At 25.3% G+C, this 10,730-nt stretch overlaps 6 protein-coding genes across 6 annotated transcripts; 3 read left to right on the top strand and 3 right to left on the bottom strand.

The window, feature by feature from the left end:
• Positions 1-537: 537 nt before the first annotated feature.
• On the bottom strand, positions 538-945 carry ENU1_037170 (hypothetical protein; the record flags this gene model as incomplete). The annotated part of the gene is made up of 2 exons (XM_008857461.1): positions 538-672; positions 718-945. The coding sequence occupies 2 exons, from the start codon at positions 943-945 to the stop codon at positions 538-540; spliced, it is 363 nt and encodes a 120-aa protein (XP_008855683.1).
• A 551-nt stretch (positions 946-1,496) lies between these two features.
• Positions 1,497-2,241, top strand: ENU1_037160 (Rho family GTPase; the record flags this gene model as incomplete). Its single annotated transcript, XM_008857460.1, has 3 exons — positions 1,497-1,511; positions 1,589-1,885; positions 1,954-2,241. 3 exons carry the CDS (start codon positions 1,497-1,499, stop codon positions 2,239-2,241), a joined length of 600 nt encoding a protein of 199 aa, XP_008855682.1.
• Positions 2,242-2,423: 182 nt separating this feature from the next.
• ENU1_037150 (tumor susceptibility gene 101 domain containing protein) lies at positions 2,424-3,926 on the bottom strand (the record flags this gene model as incomplete). The annotated part of the gene is made up of 1 exon (XM_008857459.1): positions 2,424-3,926. One exon carries the CDS (start codon positions 3,924-3,926, stop codon positions 2,424-2,426), a length of 1,503 nt encoding a protein of 500 aa, XP_008855681.1.
• Positions 3,927-4,079: 153 nt separating this feature from the next.
• Positions 4,080-4,661, bottom strand: ENU1_037140 (adenylate kinase; the record flags this gene model as incomplete). Its single annotated transcript, XM_008857458.1, has 1 exon — positions 4,080-4,661. The coding sequence occupies one exon, from the start codon at positions 4,659-4,661 to the stop codon at positions 4,080-4,082; it is 582 nt and encodes a 193-aa protein (XP_008855680.1).
• Positions 4,662-5,204: 543 nt separating this feature from the next.
• ENU1_037130 (leucine-rich repeat containing protein) lies at positions 5,205-9,062 on the top strand (the record flags this gene model as incomplete). The annotated part of the gene is made up of 1 exon (XM_008857457.1): positions 5,205-9,062. The coding sequence occupies one exon, from the start codon at positions 5,205-5,207 to the stop codon at positions 9,060-9,062; it is 3,858 nt and encodes a 1,285-aa protein (XP_008855679.1).
• A 367-nt stretch (positions 9,063-9,429) lies between these two features.
• ENU1_037120 (hypothetical protein) lies at positions 9,430-10,521 on the top strand (the record flags this gene model as incomplete). The annotated part of the gene is made up of 1 exon (XM_008857456.1): positions 9,430-10,521. The coding sequence occupies one exon, from the start codon at positions 9,430-9,432 to the stop codon at positions 10,519-10,521; it is 1,092 nt and encodes a 363-aa protein (XP_008855678.1).
• Between the last annotated feature and the right edge of the window lie 209 nt (positions 10,522-10,730).

Raw genomic sequence — 10,730 nt, 5'->3', positions numbered from 1 at the left:
CATTAAGTGGGTAAGATATATTACAAAAGCAGGTGCCATTCAATATCGTCTTTGAATTAAATCAAAAGTGTTTTATTTCATTTTGTTTTGAAAGAAGATGAAATTCCTTACCAAAAAATAAAATATGATAATGAACAAGTTTAAAAATAAACAAGTATTAATTTAATCCATCCATTTAAAATTATTCCTTTACTTTTAAAAAACATAAGTATTATATATCCCCCCTTTTAATAAAATTTATTCAAAAATATGAAAAATACCAAAATGAACAAAATTCATTTGAAAAATAGGTTGAAAATAAGTAGTTAAATAACCCACTCAGAAATAAAAACATGCCATCATGATTAAAAATGACTCTCAGACAAGTTATTTCATCACTGTGGATTTGATTAAAAAAGTAAAAGTAAAAAGTTTAAATAGTTCGAGGGTTAAAAGAAATAAACTATTTTTAATAAAAAAAATAATTTAAATATATTATAAACTATTAATTATAATAAAAATATTATAAAATACCATAAAAGAGAATAACAAAATAAATTAAAAGGTTGCTCTACTATCGTATTTGATTGCTTCACGTTTACATGAGCGGATTGTTCCACTAACATGAACAACATTCATTTTAAATGGAAATGGTAAACGTTCTGAACCAAAATATTTCATTGTTGTTTTAATCTAATGAATGAGTATTACCTTTATATTATTATTGTATTAACAAACCATATTAAGTCGTTCAAATCTACACTTTATTATAACTATTCCCGTCTTTAACCAGTTTGTGTAAATTATTCCAGTTTTCAAACAACAACCTGCACCAAAAATTCCATATAACTGTCTAACACCTGCAACGATTAGAGCTTGAAACTCTCCTTTTGCAATATCAATTGGTTCACCAATTCCTGAAGGTACTGCATGAATCAATAAATATCTACTTTTCACTCGTACCATATTTGTACTTTCTTTTTTGAGTCTTTTTCTTTTTTCTTTCAACTAAGTCTGAATTATATTATGTTATATATAACAAAATAAAATCATTTTTTTTTAAAAAAAAGTAATTTATTTTGGTTTTGCCTATTTTCAGTACAAAGAGAGACAATCACAATTGCTTATTTATGGAAAATATTTTTGGTTCAGAGTAAAATTTATGCAGTGATTTTTCTTTATTTTCATGAAAGTGTATGTGGTGTTCTTTAGAAGTTATTAAAAAAAATTTTAAGTGATAAACATGAAGAAATAGAACCATATTTATTTTTCTCTAGGTAAGTTATTAAGACATAAATAAAAAAAAATACAAAAGTTTTAAAAAAATTGAAACAATATCATGAGATATAAATACTTTTCAAAAGAAAGAAGCAAAAGAAGGGGCAAATTATAATTTATTAAAAAATTATAAAAAAATATAATATAGAATAATTGTTTCAAAAATAATACTGATCTTAAAATAATTGTGAAAGTTGATAAGAGGATCTTCTAAATTTACAAAGAATTTTTAAACAGTGATGACCACAGAGAAAGTTTGTTTTTTAATTGGACATTTATGGTCATAATCACTTGTAATATACATTTACACGAATATTTATTTTATTATTAGAGAGATGCAGACACCCTAATTAAAGTTGTTGTTGTAGGTGATGGAACAGTTGGAAAGACATGTTTGTTAATCAGTTATACAAAGAATTCATTCCCTAAAAAATATCTTCCAACTGTTTTTGATAATTACCTTGCAAAAGTTCAATATAAAAAGCAAGAAGTGATGATGGAATTATGGGATACAGCTGGGCAAGAAGAATTTGATCGTATAAGACCATTATCTTACAAAGACACTGACATATTTTTATTATGTTTTGCGGTAGACAATGATCGTTCAATTAAAAATATTACATCAAAAGTTTGTTTTCAATTCTTTATAACATTTTTTTTAAATGGGTTATTAAATAAATTCTTACACTTCTTTAGTGGGTACCTGAAGTAAAACATCATTGCTCTAGCGGTAAACTTTTAGTTGTTGGAACAAAAGCTGATTTGCGAAATAGTGCAGAACATCAATTAAAATTACAACAAAAAGGAGAATCCTTTGTTTCAGCTGCTGAGGGTCAAGAATTAGCTGAAAAAATTGGAGCTGTTGGTTATTGTGAGTGCTCTGCTTTAACACAAGAAGGTCTTCACGATGTTTTCAATAAAGTTATTGAATCTACATTGAATGTTAAAGATGTTAAGGAAAGGAAAATGTGTTGCTTGCTTTAAATGAATTTCAATTTGGTTTTTTTTAATCCCTTTTGTTTTATCAAATCAATAAAAAATTTTATAAAAGGCTTTTTATTCAACGTTCAATACAAAGATGTAATTTTTAAATATTAAATATAAGTGATTAGTATAAAAAAAAAGAAGTTAAGACTCAACTAAACAAAGAAATGAATAAAATTTTATTATTCAGTTATGCAATACTTTGCATGAAATTGAATTGAAGTTATTTTCTTTAATTGTTCTAATGCATCTTCAATTGACATGACTTTATTTTTTGTTGCATCATTTAATATTTCAATACAATCATCTACAGCCATACATTGTGAAATTGATTTCATTTTGTTTCGTTCACTACTAGTCGTTTTCTGTAATAATATTTTTTGTGGATCAATTTCTTCACATGAATTATTTTCAATCCAACAACTAGTCTCATTAATAGCTTTGTTTATTTCATTTATTTTCTTTTGAAGTTTTTTTTTCTGAATAATTTCATTTTCTTTTTTTCTTCTTTCTTCTTCTTCTTTATGAAGTATTTCTTCAGATTCTTCTTCTTCTTTTTGTATTTTTTCTTCATCTTTTAAATGATCAGAGCTAAGTTTATTTTCTACTTCTTGTTGGGTCATATAATGGTTAGGCATAGAAAGGAATGATGGAGGATTTACTTTAGTGATAGGCTTATAATTATTCAAATATGGGTCATCTCCAGGTTTCTTAATACATCCATTCACTTGAACGTTTTGTTCTTGGGACTGAAGTGGATATGTTGTTATTGAGTTGGTTGAAGTTGTTGTATTTGGGAATGAACTATAGTACATTTGTTGTTGTGGGCCAGAGAAAGAGGAATTTATTGAAGGAAAAGAAGTGTTTTGAACTACATCAGCAGGTACTGATGATTGGAATAGTGTTGTATTAAAAGATTGACATTGAGGTTGAGCAGAAGGGTTAATTGGAGTTAAATGATTTTGGTAGTTATAGTTAGATGATGATTGTAACGAAGGATTAAATGAAGGCATTTCTTGTGAGTAAGGAGGTTTATTTGTTACAGACTGACCATAAGAAGAAATAGGTTGGTATTGTGGCTGAAGAGAGATATTTCTTGGTTGACAATAAGGAGAACTTGAATAAGTTGAATTAACAAATTGAGAAGACGTTAATGAACAAGATGGATTTCTAAAATTATTATTTGGGTTAGGCTGAATTGAACTTGTTGAAGCAGTAATTGGATATCCTTGAGGAGTAGTTATATGACTATTTTGTGCTTGTCTAACTGGAGGATTTCTACCAAACGAGTTAGCTAAACTTTCTAATACCATTAAAAGATCACTTGAAGGATTCCATTCATTGCCAACTTTCCTAATAACACCATTTTCATCTACTTCAGGATGGTTTTTAACAATTTCCATTCCCTCACTTATATTACAAATAATTTCAGGTGGTGAAATTGGATAGTCATAAGTAAACCCAATTAATAAAGGAATACCAAATTTTCCTCCATTAAATAAAATTGGAAGAAAGCCAGTTAATACTAACAGTTGTTTTCCACTAATTCTTGACATCCATGTACCAACTCTGAATTTAGGATATTTTAAAAGAATTGATCGAATATCTTGTTCAACTGAATCAAAATCATTATAATTTTTTTTTATTAGAATGTTAATATTCTTTTCATTGTTTATAGGTTGCATTAATTAAAATTAACAAAATTTTAAGTTCTTTTTAATTTCTCTTCTCAGTTAAATCAAAATAAAACGTCATTTTTTCTTATAATTTTCATTGGTACTTTAAAAAAAAATTATAAGAAAGAACAAAAAGATAACTATAACTATCAATTAAAAAGTTTAATGAAGTCCAACATTAGCAAATACTCCTTTAATTTCATTGAAAACTTCATCTGGTCCTCCAAGATGATCAACAACAAAATATGGAAGATTTTTAGCTTTAATGGCTTTAATCATTTCATCATGTTGAGCATGATAAACAGCAAGTCTTTTAGCAGCAGCTTCAGTATTATCATCAGCTCTTCCAGATGTTTTTCCTCTTGAAACAATTCTTTGTATAAGAATTTCATCAGGAATTTCTAAATTAATGACACAGATTTTAGTTTCAGCAGTAGCTTCTTTCAAAAGAGCTTCAAGTTGTGAAACAGCACGTGGATATCCATCAAATACAATAACTTCTTTTTCATTTTTAGCAATAAAATTATTAACCATATTACAAATAATTTCATCAGAAACAAGTTGACCATTACGAATAATATCTTCAACTTTTAATCCAATTTCTGTTTTGTTTTTAATTTCAGCTCTTAACAAATCACCTGTTGAAATATGAGCAGAAGAATTAAGATGTTTTTCAATATTAGCACATTGAGTACCTTTTCCAGCTCCTGGTCCACCTAACATAATAAGGAATACTTTAGCCATTTTTACTAATTTAAATTTATTGTTCTTTCAGTAGTTTTTCTTTAAATATTCTCTTCTTTTCTTATTAGAAGAAATCTTTTTATTTTATTGGCTATTTTCACTTTGAAAATTTTTCCACGTCATATAGTAATTTAAAATAAAAGCTACCTTAAAAAACCCTTGTTTTTTTTTCTTTTTTGTTTCATTGGTTTTTTTTTTTTTTATTTTTTGTTAAGTCAGTTAAAAGTTAAACTATGAAGTATCTCTGTCGTTAAAATAATATTTGTTAATGTTATTAATAACGAAATATTTCTTTAAAATAAAATATTGGGTTATTTGAACCAATGAAATAGTTAAAAAAAACCAATTATCATTTAACACAGAAATCTTCATTTCATTATTTTATTTTTATAGATAAAAATTGTAGCACTTTTTCGGTAGAAAGAATCAAATTATGTTGGTGAAACGAAATTTACTTTGAGGGGTTTTGCAATTTGGTTTGAATAGTTTTTTAAAAAGACACAGCATAATTTTTAGAAGAATTCGAAACTTAAAACAAACAAAATGGAACCGCCTAATCTAACCACCCCACGGTCACTTCTTACTATAATTCAAAGTCCATTACCATTTACTGTTGATAATAGTAAAATTTCTTCAAAATTTATTACTTCTAACTCTTGTTCTTCTTTAAATGTTTCATCAAATTTTGGTGAATTAAATATTCCTGATTTAATGGTTATAGCATTGCAATTAAACCAACAAACAACAAAAGTTTTTCTTAAAATTAATAAAAAATGTAAACAAGCAGTTTCACGTCTTAAAATCAATTCTTTCACTGCTCCATTAAATACATTAAAAAAATTTTTTCCATCAATGGAAACTTTGTATTTGGTTAATCCAACAGAAATACCAAAGTTAAAATATCGCTATAAAATATATTCATCTTCACCAGAATTATTTAAAATAATCTCTTCTTTAGAAAGATATATAACATCATTACATCTTGTTGTTCAACAAAACTCATCTTTACCAATAAAAAAACTAAAAAGTATTGTTGAATTATCATTAGATTTTACTAAAGTATCATTACAACAATTAGAGTCTCCTTTATTACGTGAAGCTCGATTATTTCGTTCACCATTTATCAAATCTTTTCATATATATTGTCAACAAAAAGATATTGTATCAGCACAAAATATTATTGAAGTTTTTAATAGACATTTACCTATTAAAATAACTCTTATTGTTGAAGGACTTACTTTTTATCAGAAAGGTATTGATGCAGTTATTGATAATGATTTATTAGAATTAAAAAATGTTTGTGTATTACCTAATGGATCTTATTATATAATAACTGCTAATGTAGTTGAAGAATTTAAGAAATATCTTCCTTTATCATTAAAAATAAAAGGTACTGATGATTGTGTTTTATTAGATTTATCTGGTTATAATTATTTAACTCATTTAACAATTATTCAACAAAAGTCAATGAAATATTTATTGTTACCACAACAATTACATACTTTAAAATTAGAAGATGCTTCTGATTCATTAGTAGATTATCAACATTCTAATATAAAAGAACTTATTCTTTATAATTGTACAATTACTAAACATTATTATTCTGAATCATTAAATAAAATTACTATCTTACATTGTAATTCTGAATATTTAAAAATTCCTATTCCAACAAAAGATCTTTCAGTTTCTTATTGTAATAATCTTAAAGAAATAGTTATTCCTTCTTCATTAAATAAACTTAGTTTAATTCATTGTATTAATTTAACTAAGACTAAAGGACTTACTCATTCTAATACATTAGAACTTGAATTAACCTATTGTCCTTTATTAAAAAAGATTCATATTCCTTCAAGTTTAAACAAACTTTCTATTACTTCTTGTGAAAAACTTAATCAAAATTTAGTATTAAGAACTGTATTAATAGAAGAAATGAAAATTATATCTTCTCCAAGGTTTAAAGTTAGTGAAATACCTAATACACTAAGGAATTTACAAATACAAGATTATTGTGAAAAAGAAATTATATTACCAGAGTTTGTTACTGAGTTGAGATTATCTCATTGTGATAAATTACAAGCTATCTATTTCCCTAGAGAATTAAAAATATTAAGAATCTATAAATGTCCATTAATATCTTTTGAAGGAATTGAAAATATACATATGAGTATTTTGGAAGTAGAAGGAGTAGAACGAATTGAAAATGTTTTATTACCATTAGGATTAGTATCAATTACATTTATTGATTGTAAATATCTTAGAATATTAGATGGAATGGCTGTCCTTACAACATTAAATGAATTAACAATATCTTCATGTCCTCAATTAAATAATTTAGTATTACCAAAGTCTATTACTCAACTTAATATCAATAAATGTAAAAATTTAACTTGTATTGATGGAATTGATAAGTTAAATATTCCATTTGATGAACTAATTAATCTGTATTATTTATTAGAACATCCTTTACTTCCTAATAATGTTACATCCCTTCAACTTGATGGATGGAACTGTCTTTCATTATCAAACATTTTTAGTTTACATCTTGTTGATTTAACAATAAATAATTTCTCACATTTATCATCACTAACAATTCCTAATTCATTAATAACACTTTCTTTATGTGGATGTAAGTCACTTCAACAATTATCTTTTAAATCTCCTTTATTAAAGAAGTTAACTATAAATTCATGTACTTCATTAAAGAATGTTTCATTTCCAATGACATTAACATATCTTGTTGTTATTGATTGTTTTGCACTTTCTTTCAATAAAATTAATACAATACCATTATATCATCTTGGAATAGAAAATATTACTTCCTTAAAAAGTTTAAAAGTTCCAACAACACTTAAAGTTTTACAAATAGCATTTTGTAATGCACTCAATGGTATAAACAATTTAAAGAAAATTGATTTAAAAGAAATAGCATTTTTATCATTATACTCTCTAAAGAAAGTTACTCTTCCTACAACAATGACTAACTTAATATTAGAAAATTGTGACAATTTGAATAAAATAAAAAATTTAAATAATTGTCCAATTCAAGAATTAAAATTGAGTGGATTAGATTCTATTAAATCCATTTCTTTTCCAAAAACTTTAACTAAATTGAGTATTAATTTATGTGAAGAAATTAGTAAGTTAGATAATTTATGTCAATGTAATATTTCTGAATTATCAATATTTAAATGTAATAAACTACCATTATTAAATCTACCACAATGTATTACTCGACTACAAATTGACTCTTGTAATTCTATTCATGAGTTAAACTTAGAAAATTATAAAATTTTTGAATTAGAATTAACTACTTGTGAACAATTAACTAAAATTATTTTCCCAACTACTATTATTTCATTATCAGTTACTGGTTGTAATAATTTACTTGAAATAAGTAATTTAGAGTCATTAGAAGTTCCATTAGATACTGTTTTTAATCTTATTATTAATCTTGAACATCCTATTCTTCCACCATCATTTAATGATATTCAAACATTAAATGCTGTAACTGAAAATTTTATTGAAAATGCCTCTCAGTCAATAAGTTCTTCATGTACTCCTCAGTTATCAAAAAATAAATCTAATGGAATGAACCAACCTTTGAATGGTTTCTATGACTCTCCTATTATATCACCACGTTCTCCAAGAAAATTTATTCCATGGGGTTTATCACCTTCTCCAACTTTTAGTCGTTCACCAAGTCCTCATTCATTTAAAGTTGGAAGTCCTCGTTCTCAAAAAATAAATTCTCCACGTTCATTTTATATACCTTCAACATTACCACCAATATTAGATGTAAATGATTTGTTTACAATATCAAATTGGAAATGTCTTGATATTCAAAATTTAAACTCTTTCAATATTGATGGTCTTTATGTTTGTAATTGCATTAGACTAACAAAACTTGAACCACCACAAACTGTTACTAAATTAATTATTGAAAATTGTATTTCTTTACACTACCTTTCATTAACACCACATCTTATTGAATGTTCAATTCATTTTTGTTCGAATATTAATCAATTAGATATTCCACAAACTTTAACTGAATTACATCTACTTCATTGTGAAGAAATAAATGAATTAAAATGTTTTGAAAATGCAACAAAATTAATTAATTTTTCTGCAAAATATTGTAATCAACTTAGAACTTTAATTATTCCAAAAGGATTAAAAAAGTTTCAAATTGAATGTTGTGATAGGTTAGATGAAATTCTTAATATTGAAAATAGTTATATCGAAGAAATGGTAATTGTTGAATGTGATAGTTTAGAAAATATAACATTTCCATCGACTTTAAATAAACTCACAATTGAAAAATGTTATTCTTTGCATAAACTTCCGAATCTTCAAAAAATTTGTCCACAACTTACAAGAAGTATGTGTAATATTTATAATTAATTAATTCATATTATATTTTCTTTTTATATTCAATATTTGAAATATTAAAATCATTTAAATAATAACAATTCACTTAACTTATTATCTCTAATAATTTATTGAAATTCATTTTCTTCTTTTGAATTATTTAAAAAGTGTAATTTCTAGAATCTTATTGTAAAAAAATTATTTTATTTCAATAACAACATAAGTTACAATTTTTATATATAAATTCATTAAAATTATGTAAATGTTATCAAATTCAACTTTACCATTCCTTTTTTCTCTAAATATTCTTTTTTATTCAGATATTTTAATTCTTTTTTATTTTTTATTAAACATTATTGAAATTTTTCAAACTTATTAAAAATAATTATTAGTTAGTATTATGCAAGAACCACAACAATTATTTCAATCATACATTGTTCAAAATAAAAAATGTCAACAACTCTTAAGTGAAACACAAAATGAGATTCAAAATTTCTATGAATCTCTTAAAGATGAACCTTTTATTAAAAAAGAGAAAGAAGATTATGACACTTCTATTAAAAGGGGAGAAGGTATTCTTGATAGGTTTGATGAAACATTTAGAAGAGTTGAATTGATTAGAAACAAAGGAGACACCACACTAAAAGAATTAATCCTTACAAAAAATACACTAAATTGTCTTCTTCATGAAATTGACCGAAAAGAGTTAGAACTTGTTGAAAAGAATAACCATATAGTTGACAAGACTATTGGATTAGTGAAAGAAAAGTATCAAAAACAAAATGAACTAATAAAGAAAAAAATGGATAGTGAAATTAATAGCTTAAATGATATGAGAAAAAACTATTCTAAGGCTCAAAGCAAAGTCAAATTTAATACAATGATTGATGAAGAATTGAAAAATGAACAACAGAGAATAAATGAAATTCATGAAATAGTTTACAGAAAACAGATTGAACAAAATAGAACAATTAATGAAGAAATGAAGCAAATTGAAAGTTGGGCAGGAAAAAAACTTGGAGATGTCATTTTTGATTCAAACAAACATAGTTGGGGAAGTCAGAGTCAATTTGGTGATTTAATGCAAAACCGTTCAAATTATATTTTGTTAATACAAGATACTAATGGAAATAAATTTGGTGGCTGTTTCTACAATACTTTAAACTCTCTTTCTTCTTTTATTTATGACCCAAATTCATTTTTATTTTCAATAAGGTCAAATGGTAGATTACCTGGTATGATGAAATTTAATATCAAAGAGGATAACAATTCTATAGAAGTGTACAGTAGTCAGAGTACTTGGTTATTATCAGTTGGAATGGGAGGAAATGGACAACAAGATGATATTTGTATTATGAAAAAGGGTTTTGAAAATAAAGAGCAACATAGTGGATGTAAACAAAGTTCGTATGACTACAGAGGTTATCAAAATGCATTATGTGGATCAAATAATTTTGATGTTTTAGAGTTTAAAATGATTCAAATGAAGTAAAAATCTACTAATTGAAATTTTAGACACATTGTTTTGTGTTTATTATATGCTATATTTTATTCTCCACTACATATTGGATTTAAAATAAATAAAAATAAGTTAATTAAGTGTTAATAGATTTTTCCTCTATTGTTCCTGACTCAGGGGAGACTCATCCCATCCGTTCTTCTTCAAGCAGATCTACGGAGTATGTTTGGTTGTGATTGAAG

This window comes from Entamoeba nuttalli (assembly GCF_000257125.1).
Source record: "Entamoeba nuttalli P19 unplaced genomic scaffold asmbl_2671, whole genome shotgun sequence".
Classification (NCBI taxonomy): Eukaryota; Evosea; order Mastigamoebida; family Endamoebidae; genus Entamoeba; species Entamoeba nuttalli.
This window is presented reverse-complemented; position numbering and strand designations above follow the sequence as displayed.